Source organism: Nerophis lumbriciformis, linkage group LG04, assembly GCF_033978685.3.
Source record: "Nerophis lumbriciformis linkage group LG04, RoL_Nlum_v2.1, whole genome shotgun sequence".
In the NCBI taxonomy this organism is placed as follows: domain Eukaryota; kingdom Metazoa; phylum Chordata; class Actinopteri; order Syngnathiformes; family Syngnathidae; genus Nerophis; species Nerophis lumbriciformis.
This window is the reverse complement of record NC_084551.2, coordinates 19,524,510-19,545,582: the sequence shown is the minus strand read 5'-3', so window position 1 is coordinate 19,545,582 and position 21,073 is coordinate 19,524,510. Positions and strand designations below refer to the sequence as shown.

At 38.8% G+C, this 21,073-nt stretch overlaps 1 protein-coding gene across 1 annotated transcript in view; it reads right to left on the bottom strand.

Moving 5' to 3' along the window:
• LOC133597154 (zinc fingers and homeoboxes protein 2-like) overlaps nt 1–21,073 on the bottom strand; it is a 68,550-nt gene that overhangs the window by 5,896 nt on the left and 41,581 nt on the right. The window contains exons 3-12 of the mRNA XM_061950037.1: nt 19,180–19,872; nt 16,612–16,824; nt 16,105–16,371; nt 15,802–16,017; nt 15,619–15,703; nt 11,488–11,673; nt 10,272–10,684; nt 2,776–3,028; nt 2,580–2,691; nt 1,638–1,757 (exon numbers count right to left, since the gene is read on the bottom strand). Of these exons, the coding sequence (XP_061806021.1) occupies nt 1,640–1,757; nt 2,580–2,691; nt 2,776–3,028; nt 10,272–10,684; nt 11,488–11,673; nt 15,619–15,703; nt 15,802–16,017; nt 16,105–16,371; nt 16,612–16,824; nt 19,180–19,872 (2,556 nt within the window). The 3' untranslated portion in view covers nt 1,638–1,639. The remainder of the gene's footprint in view (nt 1–1,637; nt 1,758–2,579; nt 2,692–2,775; nt 3,029–10,271; nt 10,685–11,487; nt 11,674–15,618; nt 15,704–15,801; nt 16,018–16,104; nt 16,372–16,611; nt 16,825–19,179; nt 19,873–21,073) is intronic.

Below are 21,073 nucleotides of genomic sequence, written 5' to 3'. Positions count from 1 at the left end.
TGTTTTGGGTCACATGGGGACATGCTGCTCTCTGCATGAAATCCAGTGAAAAAATAAGAATACGCTGGAGCCAAGATGGCAGCAGTCATGTCTCGTTTGTCTGCTTTGTTTCTGCCAGAATTATAAGCTTTAAAGTTGCACCACATGGTGCATTTGGCCCACAGAGACACTGTGCTTGTCTTTTAGTCGCTAATAGGAGTGATTAAAATGTTCATTTAAAAAAGTGTGATAAACGTTATTGCCTGGAAACAAAAAACAAAAAGCTATTTGTAAAAAATAACTAAATGACAAAAGATGTACCGCACATATTGTAACGCTACTGCTTAATCACATGTATTTCTGCTCATATATACATTAGTCAGTATTGAATTGCAAAGTTCTTTTGCTGCATATTCACATTGTTATTGTTTGTATTGTATTAGTAAGTGTGTACACTGTATGTAGCAGGCTTGTGCAAAAATCAGATTTTGCCATTTTTAATGTAATTAGTTTGAAGAATTATGTTGAATTTGAATTACAGTAAGTGGAATTTAGCCAAGGAACAGGAAGTATTTGTCGCATTTAACAAAAGGTTTTAGCCTAAATACAAAACCCAAAACCAGTGAAGTTGGCACGTTGTGTCACTTCGTAAATAAAAACAGAATACAACAATTTGCAAATCCTTTTCAACTTATATTTAATTGAATAGACTGCAAAGACAAGATACTTAACGTTCGAACTGGTAAACTGTTATTTTTTGCAAATATTAGCTCATTTGGAATTTGATGCCTGCACCATATTTCAAAAAAGACATCCCACAGGCGAACAGACTAATTGGGAACAGGTTTGTGCCATGATTGGGTATAAAAACAGCTTCCATGCAATGCTAAGTCATTGACAAACAAGGATGGGGCGAGGGTCACCACTTTGCGAACAAATCCGTGAGCAAATTGTCGAACAGTTTAAGAACAACATTTCTCAACGAGCTATTGCAAGGAATTTGACCATCTACAGTCCATAATATCATCAAAATGTTCAGGGAATCTGGAGAAATCAATGCACGTAAGCGGCAATGCCCGTGACCTTCGATCCCTCAGGCGGCACTGCATCAAAAACTGACATCAGTGTGTAAAGGATATCACCACATGGGCACAGGAACACTTCAGAAAACCACTGTCAGTAACTACAGTGTTCGTCGCTACATCTGTAAGTGCAAAATAAAACTCTACTATGGAAAGCGAAAGCCATTTATCAACAACACCCAGAAACGCCGGCGGCTTCGCTGGGCCCGCGCTCATCTAAGATGAACTGATGCAAAGTGAAAAAGTGTTCTGTGGTCTGACGAGTCCACATTTCAAATTGTTTTTGGAAACTGTGGACGTCATGTCCTCCGGACCAAAGGGGAAAAGAACCATTCGGACTGTTATAGGCGCAAAGTTCAAAAGCCATCTGTGATGGTATGGGGGTGCATTAGTGCCCAAGGCATGGGTAACTTACACATCCGTGAAGGCACTATTCATGCTGAAAGGTACATACAGGTTTTGGAGCAACATATGTTGCCATCCAAGCTTGTTTCATCGTAATAGGGATTGCCCCATAACGAATACAAGCGGTTCTTTTCTCTGTATTTTACTCATATTTTGACTTACAGTACCTACCATCAACCAGTGACCCTCCCAGGCTGCTCCAGGCTTAAAATGTCAGCATCTGTTGCAAGTCTCTGTCTTTGCAATCCTCCCTCGTTCTCCTCCCCCACAGCCACAGTCACTTGTACCCACCTGCCAAAATAAACATCAACAGACAGATGATGATGATGCCATCCCAAAAAAAATCATATACATTATTCGGCCACTGCTTTAGAAACAGAGTAAAATAAAAAAGATCATTAGAATTGTTAACAATATTGGAATACTCAAGTTTGAGTTTTTTTTGGTGGTGTAACATTGCACTCAGTATGATACACACAAAAAAGTATCAATAAATAAAACTATACATCTATTTTCATTAGGTGTCTCCAACTTTCGACACTAAGCGCTACTTTGACAAAAAAGAAGGTAAATCGTAAATTAAATTGTACTTTATTTAGCAAGCAGATATCCACTCAAACAGTGCGGTTATTGTACTTATATTTTGTGGTCAAATGTCAAGAGCAAAAAGATGTGATGTATATAAAAACCCCACAAATAAGTGCCAATAATATGCTTTGTTACCTATAACACAAAGTTTACATAATGTTCTGTCTTTAAATATATATAAAAACTAAATAAAAAATATATAAAAATGGCCCCCGCAGGCTTTGACTTTTCAGTGTGCAGACATTGGTGGAAAAAGTTGGATCAGCCCTGCTTTTGTAGCCTTATTTTAGGGAAAATGGTTAATTTTGCGGCTTGCAATAACAATACCAGTGCAAAGAGGAGTGAGAAGACTCCAACTGGTGTGCTAGCTTGCAGATTTTGCTTTAAAATACACCCTCACTGGAAGTTAATTAAAATTATGGAAGCGCCTAATAAACTTGTGAGTATTCATGATTAATCCTAATTGTGATTAATCTGTTTAAAAATGTAATTATTTGACAGAATCAATACAAACATAACACACACCTTCCCTTGTCAGCACTACTTGAGTTAGTCAACCACTGGACAGAGTCTGGGTTGGACAGCTTGGAGCTCTCCATAGATGTTGCAGCTGTTTTCTTCTCAGCAACTTCATCCACTGCGTCAAAGTTTGTAGCGTTAAACTTCGTGAAACAGTGTGAAACTAGACATAGACACAACTTAAAGCTCCAATGCACCGTACCTTTTCCAGCTTTGCCCTCCAATGACACACTTTGCGGTTTGTCCAAACTCTCTCCGTTCTGCTCTTGTCTTGCTTTTTGCTGTTCAATGCGGTTTTGGCTCTGGTAAGCTTCCAACCAGTCCAAGGTCTCGCCGTTCTTAAATGCCGAGCGGTGGTCCTTAAACCAACGGACAATGTCAGTGCGGCCCAGGCTTGTTTGTCCCTCCAGCTGGATGTACTCCTCAGGTGTTGGCCATGGGGTCCGACAGAACATCTGGCAAGGAGAAAAGGCATGCCATTACAAAAGAATTGACGCCTGACCCACAATTACCTCATTAAATCTGTGAAGAGCTCTCACTAAAACCACTCTACTTGCAAATAAACGCAGCAGTTGGCACAATAAGCCATGTGCTCCCAGGAGGCTTATGCCTTTGTGAAATAATAATTAAATTTAGTTGTGTGAGTATCACAGTGTGTTTGTTTGCTTAAATCATTTTGTGTCTAATTTACTCACTTGAGGCAATTAGTACCCTTGACACCAGGTCATCATTATCATCAAAATATTATCCAACTTTGCTGAAAATAAGCCTGCAGTGTTTTTGCAGTTGCCATTAATCAATTTGCCTACTGCCATTGTTTAGTAGTCAAATGACATAGCGTTGTAAGACACATGCACATCTAACCTCATCTTACATTTATTGTGTGGATGACTTGATTGAGCACCGAACTCTCATACATTAAACACATTTTAACAGCAAATATGGTAAATACAACACAGTCGTACCCCAGTTTTCACCAAAAATATGTCTGTTTTCATTAAGCAGTGCTGTACGCTTAGCTTTTTCAGTAGTAGCCCTGGTGGTACTAAATAAAATTAAAAAAATGAATAGCACAAACATTTTTTAGTAGCACTGTACATATTTTGTAGCCAAATGAAATGTCTTAAATGTCACAATTTCATTATTAACACTCAAACAAGGTACACATGTGCCCTCATACATATAAACACAATGCCATCATAAGGCCTCCTGCAACGCTCAATTAAACAGAGAACATCCCTAAACTGTGCTAGCAATGTCGCTAACACGACTGGAGGACTGGGCGACATGGACCCAAACCCGTATCCCGTTATAGTTTGGCCTCTAAACTAACCCATAAATGGAAATATTTGTTGACGTAACAAAATATCTCCACCATGTCTTGATTTAAAATTATGGGGACGGATGGGGGTCCCAAATACAGAAAAACAAGTACCAACAAGTAAGAAAAGTAGGTTTTGCATAATAGGATCCCAACTTAGCAGGGGTTTTGAGATAAGCTTTTAAATTAATATAAGAAAAGTCAACTATAATGTCCAATCTTCTTTCAAAAAACATTTAGCTATGCTCAATTCTTCAGCGGACAAAACAACAAAATGTGAAATAAAGTGCCCTGGTTTAAGAGGACATGTTTAAACGTGAGCAGCAACATGAAAATAATTTACCTTTAACAATGGTGTTTTTTTAGTTAAATATTATAGGACATACACATAAATATATTTAGCCAGAAACACCAACCTGCCAACTGCTCCATTATGCTGTGTGACAGGCTGTGTTTTGAAAATTACTTTTAAAAAGTAAATAATTATATTTACTCGTTACTTTCACAAAAAAAGTAATTGAATTACTAACGGAATTACTTTCTAATGAATGTTACTAGGAAAAGTAATAATACTTAAACAAATTAAACTTAATATATCTGGCATAATGCAGTTGAGATAAGTTTCATATGGACAGATATACAGTCGTGGTCAGAAGTTTACATACACTCGTGAAATGACAATGTCATGGCTGTCTTGAGTTTCCAATAATTTCTACAACTTTTATTTTTTTGTGATGGAGTGATTGGAGCACATACTTGTTTGTCACAAAAAACATTCATGACGTTTAGTTCTTTTATGAATTTATTATGGGTCTACTGAAAATGTGACCAAATCTGCTGGGTCAAAAATATACATACAGCAACATACATTATCAATTTTGGTGATGTAGAAAAGTTACAATCAAATCAAATTAGCTTCATGGCAGGGCCTCTTAACTTCATGTGAGTGATTATGATTGACGACACCTGTTGACTTCTCTGAGCCCATTTAAATAGGGCTCATGTGATGCCGTCATTAGACTCGGTTACAAACGCGACAATGGGAAAGTCAAAGGAACTCAGCACAGATCTGAAAAAACAAATCATTGACTTGAACAAGTCAGGAAAGTCACTTGGAGCCATTTCAAAGCAGCTTAAGGTCCCAAGAGCAACTGTGCAGACAATTGTTCGTAATTATAGAGTGCATGGCACAGTTTTGTCACTGCCATGATCAGGAAGAAAACGCAAGCTATCACCTGCTGCTGAGAGAAAATTGGTCAGGAAGATCAAGTGTCAACCGACAACCACCAAAAAGCAGGTCTGCAATGAATTAGAAGCTGCTGGAACACAGGTGTCAGTGTCCACAGTCAAGCGTGTTTTGCATCGCCATGGACTGAAAGGGTACCATGCAAGAAGGAAGCCCTTGCTCCAGAAGCGACACCTTAAGGCTAGTCTAAAGTTTGCTGCTGATCACATGGACAAAGATAAGACCTTTTGGAGTAAAGTTCTGTGGTCAGATGAAACAAAAATTGAGCTCTTTGGCCACAATACCCAGCAATATGTTTGGAGGAGAAAAGGTGAAGCTTTTAACCACAGGAACACCATTCCTACCGTCAAGCATGGTGGTGGTAGCATTATGCTCAGGGCTTGTTTTGTTGCCAATGGAACTGGTGCTTTACAGAGAGTAAATGGGACAATGAAAAAGGAGGATTACCTCCAAATTCTTCAGGACAACCTAAAATCATCAGCCCGGAGGTTGGGTCTTTGGCGCAGTTGGGTGTTCCAACAGGACAATGACCCTAAACACACGTCAATAGTGGTAAAGGAATGGCTAAATCAGGCTAGAATTAAGGTTTTAGAATGGCCTTCCCAAAGTCCTGAATTAAACCCCATTGAAAACATGTGGACAATGCTGAAGAAACAAGTCCATGTCAGAAAACCAAAAAATTTAGCTGAACTGCACCAACTTTGTCAAGAGGAGTGGTCAATAATTCAACCAAAAGCTTGCCAGAAGCTTGTGGATGGCTACCAAAAGCGCCTTATTGCAGTGAAACTTGCCAAGGGAGATGTAACCAAATATTAACATTGCTGTATGTATACTTTTGACCCAGCAGATTTGGCCACATTTTCAGTAAACCCATAATACATTCATTAAAGAACCAAACTTCACGAATGTTTTTCGTGACAAACTAGTATGTGCTCCAATCACTCTATCCCAAAAAAATAAGAGTTGTAGAAATTATTGAAAATTCAAGACAGCCATGACATTATGTTCTTTACATAGTGTATGTAAACTTTTGACCACGACTGTATATGACAGAAGTGTGTGCGTCTGTGTGTGTGCCTTTTAAAAGGCAGTGCCTGTTGTCTAGTGACGTGTGGCGTCAGCGAGTCTGAGTTTGAGCTGTTTTTGTTAGCTTAGCATGCTAGATTCAGCAGTTTGTCGACTCTGACGGCAGCTCTTTTGAATCTTTCGCTAGTTTGTGTTACCTCTGCTTGATAAGTAGATTGAATGTGCTTCCATGGCTGTATGTTTTAGTCAACAAATGCGGCATTATTTGAATGGCAAGTTTGCCACTTCAACAATTGATTTGTTGTTCAATATTCCCTCCGACCCTCGTAGTTATTGTCACGCAGTGCAGTTTGTGTGTCAAGTGGTGGTGGAAGAAAACGTTGTCTTTTACCGACCAGTTCCTTCAACTAAGACCATGTCCACACAAACACGGAGAGTTCCAAAAACGCATATTTGGGGTTAAAACGATGTCCATCCGTACAAGTGTAGTTTCAAAACTGTCTAGGTCTACACACAAACCGTACACCTGCTGTCATGCACATTTTGTCCAATCAGAAGCCTGAAAAAGCAGCAACAGCTGACCTAATGGTATTACACCTCTACTATGTTTATTTTGATATACTAGGCGTACAATGACATCTTTAAAACCAGCCTGCACGTACACAGAGCCCTGGGAACATTATGTATCTTTTCTTCAGTGTTTAAAGCGCGCATGCACGGCTGTGCTGCTGAAACCAACACTCATAGAATTATAACATGTTCAGCAACATGGTGATGTATTACATGTGCAGTGAAGTGTAGATTATTTCTCAAATTAGCATGCACTAACAAGCCAAGGAAACCGTTTTGCATGTTTAAGTGCCTATATAGAGCGCATAAACGTGCGTGTGCCGCTGTAATGCTCTCGTGGAATTATAAAACATTTAATCATGGATATAGTGATATAGTACATGTGCAATGAAGTGTACATTATTTTAACATAGTACACACTACAAAGAGGACGTTACATCATGGTTTTTTTTAGTTGCTTGGTGGCTTTTTACACGCGTGCACGGCCGTGCCTGCCTCCATCTACAAAAATGGAAGCAACACACGCAAGTTAACTTCATGATTTGTTGTTAAATAAGGACTAAAAACATAAGATAATGTTGCACCTTTCTTATGACACAGAGCAAAGAGTTTTGCTTGTCAAAGTTGTCCCATCAGGCGTCGCAAAGCCTATTTTGATGTTTCTTTTTTATTAATGTTGAGTGAAAATAGCAGCATGTTGACATTCAAACATACAATAAATCATCTTATAGTGTGTTTAAAGCCAGCAAGGCAGTGTTGTTGAGCTTTGGAAATAACAGCGCACAACCGTGACGTCATCACAAGTCTCAGTTTGTGCCGTGTACACGCATACGCTAAGCGGAGAAAACGGCAACACTGAGGACAGTTTTGCCTTGATTAACAACTTTTTTGTTTTGCAAGCAACAATACAACAGTAACATCATCCCTGGCGAGCTTGTCACAACAACCACTCCCCTGCTTTCCCGGTCCCCATACCAGCTGCAGTGTCGGTCATCTTCCCTTAAAAAAGTAATTAGTAACAGTTACAAATTACTTCTCCCAAAAAGTCATTGAGTTAGTAACTCAAGTTACCTCATTGTAAGCGTAATTAATTACTCGGCAAAGTAACTGAGACATTATTTTTCATTTCGTTATTCTATGCGCTATTATGTTTGATAACATCTTCAAATATGTCTATATTAACCGACTGAAGAATAAAAACACTATATACGGTATTTTAGAACATTTAGCATTTATCTGAACTCAATAGATTACAGTGTGTCAATGATATGCATAGGAAAAAAATGTATGACAAAAATATACCTTAAAGTAACAACAATAAATATTAAAAGTACAAAACCCAATACGGAACCAAAAATGTAAACCCACAAAGGAACATTTGGCCTTTAAGTAGTGCAATTCTCTGCACCTGTATACCAAAATACGGCCTGAAAGAACTGTAGGTAAAAGTGTTAGCAAGTTTTGGGCAAATAATTGACACGCATTCAAATAAATCTTTTAAAAACGACCTGGGATGACATTGTGAAAATAAATTGCATTTGCGTACAAATATTAGGGGCTTTTTTAAGCTAATTTTAATTATGCAAGCAAGAGCTTCCAAATTCCAAAATGTGATCAATCTGATTTAAAAAAATGGCTGCATTTGGGCTTGGGTTTTGGTTAGCAGCAGCAACACGTGTCATGTTAGCATGTGTTAATGTGAGGTGCGAATCGAGTTGCTTGAGGTAGATATGGATAAACACATTTTTCCTGGACATAGTGTGCATGTTACATAAACATTATTGACTTTAATTTCAATGATAGAAATGTAGTGCCAGTTCTTGCAGTTTGAGCACGCTATCTATGAATTTCCCTGGCTCCGGCAGCCGGAGCGGAGCGGTCTTGTTGTGTGTCAGTCACAACATGCAGTGGCACAGCGTGAGCAGAGCATGATCTGCCTACCCAGCCAATCATCATTAGCGCATTTACAATGGCATTATCATGCCTACCCCTTCTCTCTGCACGCAGCGGATGTGTGGTCCAAACCTGACACTTTGCGCATTATTCAACCAAACTGTAGTAACGAGCCACTTCACATTCTCAGTAACGGCAACAGCATTGCAACGATGGCAACAGTAGTTAATTAGATTACTCGTTACTGAAAAAAATAACACCGTTAGTAACACTGTTATACTCTAAAGAAGTTATTACCAACACTGATCAGCTAGTATTTGACACGAGACCCCATATCGCTGCCCTAGATATGCCTGAATTATATTCTTTAATTTTGGACTTTCAGAATCAGCATGTCCTCATCCATTTGTGTCAATGAGGGGAAGTTACATCTAAAAACCTTTGACAAGTTGACTTCATTAGGACCTTTCAAAGTGTACAATACAATCTGCCTTGAAAACGGAGTAGGTTATTTTGAAAGTAAACCAGATAATTTATTTTGTGTCCGTGCATGACTTCTTGTCCAACACAAGCAGATTTGAGCTAAATTTAACAAATTTGTTGCGGCGTATAATATAGAAGCTTTGCGTATATTTAGCGTGTGGAAGCGAACACATTAACTTTAATAAAAATTAAAAGAGTCCGCAAACGTGCGGGTGCCGTTCCGTGGCCGATTTGCATCCAGTGGAAATCCAGTGAAAAGTTAACGTTTCCAGAGTGTCACTGAACGCGCCATACTGCTACGGTAAGTCTCACGAAACAATCAGGAGTAATTGTATGACTGTCCTCTAAATACGCCGGATAGAGACTAACAGGTGCTTCTCGCGGCCAGCCGCTTTAATTGTATCTAGCGTTAACGATGGGTACCTTTAAAATTTTAACCGATACGGTACCAATTTTTAAGTACTATTGTGCTTTCATGTAGCAATACATTTTAAATTATAAAATAGATTTTTATTTTTATTTAATAACTAGCTGATAATGATAACTGTGTTGTCCAGTTTGTGATTATATTTATTTTTCTCAGACTTCTGATTCTTATTTGCAAATATGCATGTATTTCAGTTTGTCCTTGGTGTGTTGCCATATTTAGGAAAATAGTCTTTGCCATTCAGTTGAATGTACCCGTTTTGTCTTTTGTTGAGCCCTACAAAGTGTTTATACTGTACGTATTGTACTTATTACGACACCAGCTGTTGTAGTTTTCAGTACCAAGTTTGGAGGTGTTGAAAAGCTGTCTCGCACATGCATTGCAAACAAAGGCGTGTGAACATGAGAAGGTCAAAGTTATATTAGATGTTCATTTATCAATTTAACTCATCATGTATATGCATTTTTTCAGCATGTAACAGTAAAATTATTCCCTATAAAATGTGTTTCATATTAACATTTTTGGGTGACTGATACTGATTAGATTTACATTACTTCTTTTGGGATTTGTTTTTTTGTTTTTTTATACATTACGGTAATAACAAAAACCAAAGTACCGTACCACTACTTAAAAATAGTATGATAACCCTAATTTTTATCACGTTCACATTGTAATAACAACTTAATTCTTTTCCCACTAAGTCTTAGCCTGCTGGAGTGTGTTTATTGTTACCTCTCGGAGCAGAGTGAGGGAGCCACTTGAGATGGGAGCTGGGCTTGTCGAAACAGAGAGGATGGGAGGATGTGGGGATGAGGAGGAGGATGATGATGTGAGAATGGGGGGTGAAGCAGAAGCGGACAAGGTTGGGGGATGAGGAGAGGAGGCCGCAAGTACAGGAGGGGAGGATGAGGAGGATGAGGAAGAAGAAAGGAAAGGCGGGAGGACTGAAGGTTGGAGCGTTTTCCCATCCTGCTCGCGATGAGAAGATCCATTGAGCAACACGCCCGGCCTGTCGGCTTTGTCGTCTGTGCTTTTGGAGGTCACGCCGAGTAGAGCCTTCTCCATGTTGTCCCTAAGCGCCCTGCGCTCTGAAAACCAGCAGTCCACCTCTGTTTTAGAGAGCTTGGTCTCCTGGGCCAGTTGGTCTACAGAAAAACAGCTCAATAAGAAGAATGCTTTGTTCCTGGGAACTCCATGGGCTCAGTGCAAATTCAGAGTCAAGCATTTATTGCTTGTCAAGTGGTCATACAAATATTAAGATATTAATGTTCTCAGTCCACATGCTTATATGTTCTGTAGTAACTGATTTAGTCAGGAAATAGAAAGATGGTGCAATCATGTAATGGCACTGCCGAAGATCTCAGCACTTACTAAAGGTCTAATAGGATTGATCTGATGACATCCCTATGCTGCTTACAATTAATCAATCAATCAATATTAATAAGGCACTTTTCATACACAAGTAAGTTGCAGCAAAGTGCTTTACAACAGTAAAAAAATACAAAAAAACATGCACACACACTCACAGCCCAATTGACAATAACAAGACATGGCATGGCACTGAAGTTTGAAAAAAAACACCACCTTTTACCGCCACCTCCCTTTGAGGAAAAATGCCCCCTTTTACAGTCCTTCGCCTGCATATTTGCTTGCAATATTACTTTCTGGTTGTATTATTTGTGTCTTAACATAACACATTTAATTTTAATTTGTTATCAATTCCTGTGAATAAAACTGATTACCATATATGTCTACATGAATACTGTAGTTTGTTTAAATAATATAAGGACTCAGCGTTTTTGTCTAACTAAAAACAATCTATGTTACATCTTTTCAACTCAAACCCACCACCAACATTTTGGTGTTCTCCTTTAATTTAAAAGTCTGCAGCCTTTTTTTTTTTTCCAATAACCATTTTCTTGTGAGGAGTGTGACAGTGGAGTCTTACCAAGTTGTGTGTCAGTCTGACTGCTGCTTCTCTGGAAACTCTCCTCGAGTGCCTTCAGCTGCTCCGAAGACTTTCCCTTCACCCGCTCTAACAAAGGGAACTGGCTCGGGACTGCTTTCCTTACAGGGCCGTCTTTAGGTACTGAAGTCACTTCGGCTTTCACAAGTACAGGGGGAGGGGGAACACCTTCAAACACATTGAAAAACAATTTCAAAAATTAAAAGAAAATTGTATTATGTCACTCACAATTTAACATTTATAGGTGTCTGTACAGAAGAAAGCATTGTTGGAATATTATAGCAAATATACCTTAATACACACATTTGTCTTGAACTTCGTTTGACTTCAAATTATTTGGTTGAACCGGGGGTCGGCAACCCACGGCTCGAGATCCGCATGCGGCTCTTTAGCGCTTGCCGAGTGGCTCCCTGTAGCTTTTTCAAAAATGTATGAAAATGTAAAAAAGATGGAGGAAAAATATATATTTTTCTGTTTTTATGTGGTTTCTGTAGGAGGACAAACATGACACAAACCTTCCTAATAGTTAGCAAGCCCACTGTTTAATATGTTTGTGTTTATGCTTCATGAGAATATTTGGCGAGCGCCGTTTTGTCCTACTACCGTAATTTCGGCAGTCCTTGTGTGGATCGAGACACAGCAGTTTGTTTACATGTATAACTTTCTCCGACGCTGCCACAGAAAGACGTGTTTTATGCCACTCCTTCTTTGTCTCATTTGGTCCATTAAACGTTTTATACTGTGCATGTATGGACAAAGGTGAGCTATGTTAATGTTATTGACTTGTGGGGAGTGCTAATCAGGTCAGTGCATAACTGCAAGGTATTTAATGCTAACATGCGATTAGGCTAGCTGTGTATACATATTGCATCATTATGCCTCGTTTGTAAATATATTTAAGCTCATTTAATTTACCTATGTCCTCTGTGTATTTAATTTATGTCTCATGACACATTATATGTAATATTGTTCCAGACCACAGCAAACGTTAACAAGCTTGCCAAAGATTGTCATAAACCTATTAGAAGAAGACGGCCTGCCATTTCCTTTAACTTGGACACACATCTTGTAACTGCTGTTAGAGGCAACTCGTATATTTATTATTCATTGATTTAATATTCAAATAAAAAAGTGCAAATAATACATATAAATACATTTAATTTATTTAATAATAACTGTGCAGTGAATTTAGGTTGATGCAAATGTGTTATATTGATGTAAACTATGTACGCAAGAGGGGAACATATTGTTTTGTGCCATTTGTTAACTTCCGGGAGAAGCGGCCAAACTAGATGTGGCACTCAGCTGTAACGTGTGATATTTATACCTGAATAAATGCTTCTGATATTCTGTACATTACATGTTGTACAAGTTAATGGTCTTCAAATTGCTGCATGACAATGTTTTAACCTTCTCTATTAATTAATAAAATGTAATATTCAGCCTGCTAATCATTCTGTAATTGAGGACTCGACCAGAACATGTTATAAAATAATTTACACAATATTTCAGGCAACCATCATCCCCCACCACTCCACCCCCATATTCATAAACTGATGTACTAGCATTTCTTTAGGTGCAAATATGACAGAATAACATTACAAAATATTTCTGACAAAGCAGGATTGTATTGTAAGACATTCTTATTTTGTTAATGTCAGGGTTTACCCCTAAATTGCCAAAATACCTGTGGCGGTAGGGGCGTGGTCGATATGACGTCATCGCATGAGTTGCTATGATGCATATATTCTTTAAAAAGACAAAAAAATGTGAATATACATTTAAGACAAATATGTTATTATGTATAGTATTAACATATATATTGTTCTTACATAATATTGTTTTGTTCTAGTCTGCTTATTGTACAATGTACTTTGTTGAGAATTTCTATTTTTTGTATATTTTTTTTTTTAGAGATTTCTGTAATCCTTTTAGTCACTTTCTGTAATAAAAACAATTGGCAACACATCTAGCATCTATTTTTAGTGTTATTGGCGACTGTACTCGTATTTAGAGACTCTGTTTAGATTTATCCAGCTTCCATACTCGTATCCTTGACAAGAAATACATTGACGGCAAACTCCGTAGCTTGCTAGCTTTTGTTAGTTAGAGGCAGGATGGAGTAGCGCTTTCATTGTGAAGACAGGAACTGTGCGGTCGGTCATCAGGCTTTTGACAGCAGGTACAGTGCGAGAGTCTGTTAAAATAAAAACTGTTTCTTTCTGCCGGTTGTTCATTCCTTAATACTGAGCTCACAGCAGCCAGCGTCATCTCACAAGATGCTTGGGTGCCGTGATTGTCAATCAAGTGACAAAAGTGTGACGATTGATGATCGCTAATTTTTAGGTATATTTTTTTTATGCCTGGCTGGCGATCAAATGACACACCCTCCATGATCGACCGGGTGATTCACCCAATGGGCACCTCGGTATATACTATTATAGCTAATATAGACACTTACATCATGGGTTTCCTTCATTATAAGACTTATATAAGGCTCCGGACAGATTGTTTTTTTGTATTTTTGGTCCAATATGGCTCTTTCAACATTTTGGGTTGCCGACACCTGGGTTAAACCGTAAGACTTGAAGAACATACACACGCATATGCAGCTTTGGGGATTTTGATGTTTGTTTTGGTGCTGGTCCCAGCTTGGTACTTCTAATCACCTGTACAAGGCCGTAAAAAAATTATGACTTAGTGTAACCCAAATTTCAAGCTGTCCTCCCATGGATAAAGATAGAATGGAAAGGGACAAGCGGTAGAAAATGGGTGGATGGATGGGTACAAAGGATAAAGTCTTAAAAATGAGGAACTGGCCTCAGATTTAATATTTATAATTAGCTACAAATCCTCAAGCCAAAAGTGCCCTCATCGATGGATGTAACAACTCAACACTTTCTGACACTTGGACTCATTGGACTTGTCTGCCCTTTTGTTTTTAAGGGAGTGAAGAATTTTTCATCGGGGCTCACTTTTGCAGAAGCTGATTCGAAAGAGTTATCGCTCGTGATATTATCCATCCATCCATCCATCCATCCATTTTCTACCGCTTGTCCCTTTCGAGGTCCAGGGGGTGCTGGAGCCTATCTCAGCTGCATTCGGGTGGAAGGTGGGGTACACCCTGGACAAGTCGCCACCTCATCGCAGGGCCAACACAGATAGACAGACAACATTCACACTCCTGTTCACACACTAGGGCCAATTTAGTGTTGCCAATGAACCTTTCCCCAGGTGCATGTCTTTGGAGGTGGGAGGAAGCCGGAGTACCCGGAGGGAACCCACGCAGTCATGGGGAGAACATGCAAACTCCACACAGAAAGATCCCGAGCCCGGGATTAAACTCAGGACCTTCGTATTGTGAGGCACATGCACTAACCCCTGTCCCACCGTGCTACCGCTCGTGATATTAGTTGACTGACAAATGCTTTTGCAGGATTGAGACCAACGCTGTAACATGAATCTTCCATTGACTGTTTGACAAAATACCCTGGGTAAAGTCCAACAGCATTGTGTTTGAAAACATGGCTACTATTTAAATTCTAAACAAAAACATATATTCACAAAAATAATTTAAAGATGTTGTTAATTTTAATATACTATGTTAAGAAACATTTGTGACATTCATTGAATTTGCAAACCATTACCTGAATGTGCACAGGTCATATTAGCTATTCTGCTCATAACGGAGAATAATCTGAATGTGTTAAGTATAAGCAACTTTTGCAATGTGTTCAAAATGTGTTTGTAATTGGCAACACATATTTGTTTGTCAAAACAAACCCATCATTGTCATTCCCCATGTGTCTTTGTGACTATAAAAACACAGCAATGTTTTAATGGGACTCATATTGTTGAGACTGTCCAAACACCTTCCATTAAATAAAGCGTTTTGCTGTCACTGGCGTGTTGATGCTAGCCCACCAATATTAACAGAATGCCAAAAGTAGCTGCTCTGGGGTTGCCATGGCAACAACAAAGACACTATTCTCTGTATCCCAAGCCAGTGTAGCAAAATTAATATGAAGCGGATAGTTTGAGGCAGAACTGCTGCGCACTGCTGGTATAAACGTAGCTTGTTGAAAACATCCAGATACCATCAGGCACCATTACCTTTAAGATTAAGGAGCCTTTGTTCACTGAACCACTTCTTAATCTCTCCTCTGGACAGCCCAGTGGTCTCGATCAGTCTGTAGATCTGTCACATGACAAGATGCAACATTGCATAATGTGAGAACTGTGGTCCTTATTTGTATCATTAACGGGTGTTTGTCATTTCACTAGCACTATTCTTACCTCTTCTTCCTCGGGGAAAGGACACTGTGAGTAGCTCGAGCGCAACACAGAGAGCTGCTCTGCAGTTTTGTTGGGGTCGGCGGTGAAATTTAACACTTTGGGCGACGCCAACTTCGATGTGGCGATAGGTGCAGAAATTGTTTGAATGATGGAGGGCCGTTTACTATCTGTGGCAGTTGAGGGAGAGGTCAAAGGTCGTTTGAGAGACTGAGCCACCTGTGGAAAAGAGTGAAGATGAATATTGATACAAGTCGTGCAATTGATACATGGTCAGAATTATTTAAAAATGTTTTTTTTTTGCACCTGGTTAGCCAGAGTGAGTGCCAACGGCGCACATGTGACAGTGGAGCCATTGGCTACGGGAGTCAGCACGAGGCTGGTCTGTCCCAGAAGCTGACAGGGAACGGACTGGAGGACCTGGGCTGAAGGCTGCACTGATTTGGAGGCTGTAGTCGTTACTGGCGGCAGGTTGATGGATGACTGAGTGGTGAGCTGGGGGGTTACAACTGTGAAGGTCTGAGGCACAGACGAGATTGTACCATTGAACATCTTCTTTCTGGCTTCCTCGACCTGGCATGGGAGAAATTTTAAAACATAAAACAATAAAAATTATCCTATCTTCTTGTGTGAATGCTCTTTGATTAATACACTAATAATGTTTGCATATTTACACCCAGTGAGAGGATGATTTCCCAAAGCTGAATATAGTACCGAGCATAACAATTATGTTGCGTGGAATCTGACGGTTTTAATTAAAAAAAAAAAAAAAGGAAATGGAAGATTAATTCATAATAATTTGACAATGTGTACCTCCTCTGGTGACCAGCTAATGCCTTGTTTGAGCCTCTGTGTGGTAAACCAGACTTTAATTTGCTCCTCTGGATGTTTGGAAACAGCAGTGAGCCAGGAAAGCTCAGCCTGTGTTGGGTATGGGAACTTGTTGAAGGAAGAGATGAGAGTCAAGTTGTCGTCCAGAGAAGGATTGTATTTGGTTGTGTTGAGGGGAATGGCGATCTTCGGCACCTGCAGTAACATTTAGACAACATCGTTAAGATCTACCGACAACAGTCTGACATGCTCATTTTTGTTAAATCCTAACTTGAAATCCAGGGACAGTGACACCTCGATTTAGGAAGAAGTTTTGGCCTATGATATTTTTCACAAAACTGACATACCGTAGTTAAATAGTACAAATTAAGATAAATACAGGCTATAGCCATTTCTTTAGTGTACCATTCCATTTTGGTATGAGGTATTATCCACCAACATATAGGGGACCTATGATTAATTTTGCCTTTTTAGACTTATTGATGCTACAATGTCGGATACTCATGTTAAACAAAGCATCAAATCATGCGTTTTGTTGTGAAATTGCACGCACTATTGGATGCCTTTGTTCGCTGAGTTTTATTGGCTACGTCATGACGTCTCCGCAAGGTGGAAGCACTTATTTAGACATTAAGTTAAACTTTCAGCTAGAGGGAGAGGAGCCATGAGAAAACACAAAAATAGGAATAGGTAAACAAGTATTATTTGTATATAAAAACATATATCTATACACATTTATATATGCAGGGACTTAAATGCTGCTAAAAATCTTTTTTTATTGCACTTTCTGAATCGATTGGAAAATGTGACAAAATAGGTGTACAGGTGCAGGTGCAGGTGTACATAATAGTGTGAGTACATAATAGTTCATTTTTTCGACCGTTCTGGACCGGACCGTGTCTGCTTTCATTTACAATCTATGAACACCTCCACAATCGAACGTCTTGCAAACAGACCCAATAAACGGCACATAAAAGTGACTGCGAAGAAAAATTGACACAAAAAAATAAACAATACATCGGGCCGGGGCCTATTGTTGGGCCGCAAACGCCCCCACAAATGATGTATTTCTCAGCTGTGGTCCAGATGGGCTGCAGCGGTACTCTGTTGTAATACACTTTTCCACCACTTGTGGCAGTAATGATAATCTTAAACAGAAGAAGTCTGCAGCTAAAGTCATAGAGAAGTTTATTCTAAGCAAAAATTATGACTAAAAGCTGTTTTACACTTTAATTTTATTTACTGTTTAGTTAAGGAACATATTCATTACTAACCTATTTATTTTAGCACAAAACAACTGTATGTCAATTTGTTTTTTGTTATTAATGTATCAGATGAGTCTCTGACTCCCTTCTTATGCTGTTTATTTGGTTAGTACCGGTACTTATTTTTCTAATCAGCCTGACCTGAACCTAAGGTTCATGTGTTAAATAAATAATATTTGTGATTCACAGATGATTTCATGTAATTTGACAAGTTAAATAAATAATATTTGTGATTCACAGATGATTTCATGTAATTTGACAAGGTTGTAAACTGTCAGCATGTTAGATATAATTATTGAAGATGATTCAAATCAAGAGTAAGATTACTAATTCAGAGTTAATATTTGAGTAGGCCCTGGACCCCTCTGTAGAGGTAAAAAAAAGATGTAGAACTTCTCATGTAGACCGCACGGAAGTGTTTTAAAAATGTAGATTAAAATCATCATAGGTTACATTTACGATGTTGTCGTGCACACTATAAGATTTAGTATCTGTGTGACATAAACAAAATGTAGCATTGTGGAGAGTCACACAAATACTTTGCAATCAAGCAACTATTATGTTTTATGGGTTTCTGATTGTAATCTTATGAAGCGAAAAAAATGGTCTGTACGTGTGGAATTGTCAAAATTGTGGGTAGTGATGTGCTGAATTTAACGGCACCAAAAATCTTTGTCCGATAGCTTAAAATGCAACTTCAGACCATTTTCGGCCGACAATTAGAAGACTTTTATCCCCGAAACACTGCTGAAACCAGATGTTGTGATGACGTAAGCAGGAAGCACATGCTTGTCTGGAGTGGAGGCTACATGCCTGCAGTATTACGATACATACAAGCAATCTGAAAAATGTGGAAATATCAATAGGTGAATCTTCAGCGGAGACGTTCTCCAGGTCGGGTTTAATCACCATAATTACAAACATTTCGATCACCATTTGTGAACAGCACTACATAGAAAAGAAAAGTACCCTGGAGCACGGCAACTCTATGGCACTATTCAGTATTTGGCCTGTACATTATATTATTTTAATTTCATATTGCCGTAATACCAGTGGAATTTTTTTTATATTTTATTATTTGTAGGACAAATATTATGTGCAATTGCAATGCTTTAACTTAAGTGAGGTTAGCACACAGTTATAACCATAAATGCAACGTAACTATAATTTTCATCATTTCTTTCGGTGTTTCGCTGTAGTTTCCTCATTTTCGGTTTTGGTGCATCCCTGATTATTGGTATTGTTGCCTTTCACTATTAAATAAAAGTAAAAGCGCTTGACCTACCTGGGTGTAGTTTACAGGCCGCTGCAGGGAAGGCATGATGTGAGAAAGGCAGTCAGCTTTGAGGAGAGTTGACTCTGGGATGATTACTGTCCCATTTACATTGAGTGCTGTGATGGCTTTCTTGCTCATGTCAGGGTTCAGTTTACACAACTGAGGATCAATCCGTTTATTATCTGAAGACACAACTTTTTGTTTTCCCATCTTGAATGTGGTGGCTTTGCTGATGGGCAAAGTGCTCTGTCCTTCTGCTTTGCTGACACTGGAGCTATTGTAAATGACTGCATTGTTTTTGCAGCCCTCTATTGTTTGCTCCAAGATTGTCTGATTGTTCATTTTGACGCGCTTGAACTTGAAGTTGCTCTCGCCGGGGTGATTCCTCTCGTTGTGTTCGGTCAGGGAGTCAAACTTTTTTGTGTTGAAGTTGCAGACAGCACAAAGGTACAGTGGGTTAAGGATGACGTTGGGGTGGTTGGCGTCCACATGTTCTTTGAATGTGTTGAGGTTCTGAGTGGAGAACGTGCAGTATTTGCACTCGTAGCCCCGCTGCTGCTTACGCGAAGGCTTGGAACAGTCTGGAGACTCTGTCACTGCAATGTCTGGAGCTGTTGGAAAGTCAGAAGTCCTACCCATTAGGTCGAGGTCATCAGATGGATCTGTCTCCATAGCGTCCTCATCAGCATGGTTCTCTGTTGTCTGGTAGAGGGAAACAACAGCTTTCAGATTGAAGATGACATGGCATGATACTATTAATTAAACATATTTAATCTATGAATGAATGTAGGACTTGTAAGTATATTTATTTAAACTTAAATTGCTTATAATTGTGATAGTAAAAGAAACAAAGAAATAACTAAATGTTGCACTTGCAAACTTTTTGAATCTGCACTGCAACCACATCATTTCCCATTGTGGGATAGATAAAGTCCATCCTATCGTAACCTGTTATAAAAAAAAAACAAAAAACGGTTTCATAAATTGTTCTGTTTTACGATTAAGTGAAATATTTTCTTCTCCCTCAGGTGGGTGCAACTGATAATAATTGAGAAGCACTGCATTATGACAACCCTCTAGACATGAAATAACATCCACTTAGTCACCTTCACACACTTTTTATCTCTTTAGTCCAATACAGTAATGCTGAGCCAATCAGTGCCCACAACACTGAAAAGCACGCTCTGATTTGTTTGGTCTCCCTTTAGTGGCCAATACTACGGTAGCATTGATATATTTAGTCTATTGTGCCATTTTCCTGCCTAAAATACTTCATTTAGGCCAAGAATACATAGAGCATGCTTGAAAAAAAAACTAAACCGCAAAAGAATAAAGCAGCAAACTTCTAAGCGCAATGTGGCGGAGGACAACCGTAAATCCTGGACCAGGGCTATTCAGCTGATCCAACTCGGAAATGACACCATACCGTCTCCAGAGTTCAGGTTTAAACTCTGGGTGCAAACATTTTTGCAACAAATTCTTAAAAACACTAGAGTTATCATGTTGTAGAGACAAACTTTGACCCCTTTAAACACATTGGCAGATCCTTGCATTGACATTTTTAGCTTGCTAGCAAGTATAAACACTAGAGGTGGGGGAATTAATACATTTCTAGATGCATTGCAACACCAACATGGACGATTATAAAATCGATTAGTAAACGTCAATAATGGATAATCAATGTGTTTATTGTAAATAAAGTAATGCAGACAGTTCTAAAATTTGGGAGAGATCGACCAGCTGCTTTATTATAGGGCACTTATGTTCCAGTTTTACACACATTTCTATTAATTTAATAAATTTAACGGTTTCTTACTAATGCAGTGTTTTTAAAAGTTGCAAGTGATAAACGCTTATTTAGTTAAACGAAAAGAAATGTAAAACATCAATATACATTAATCAA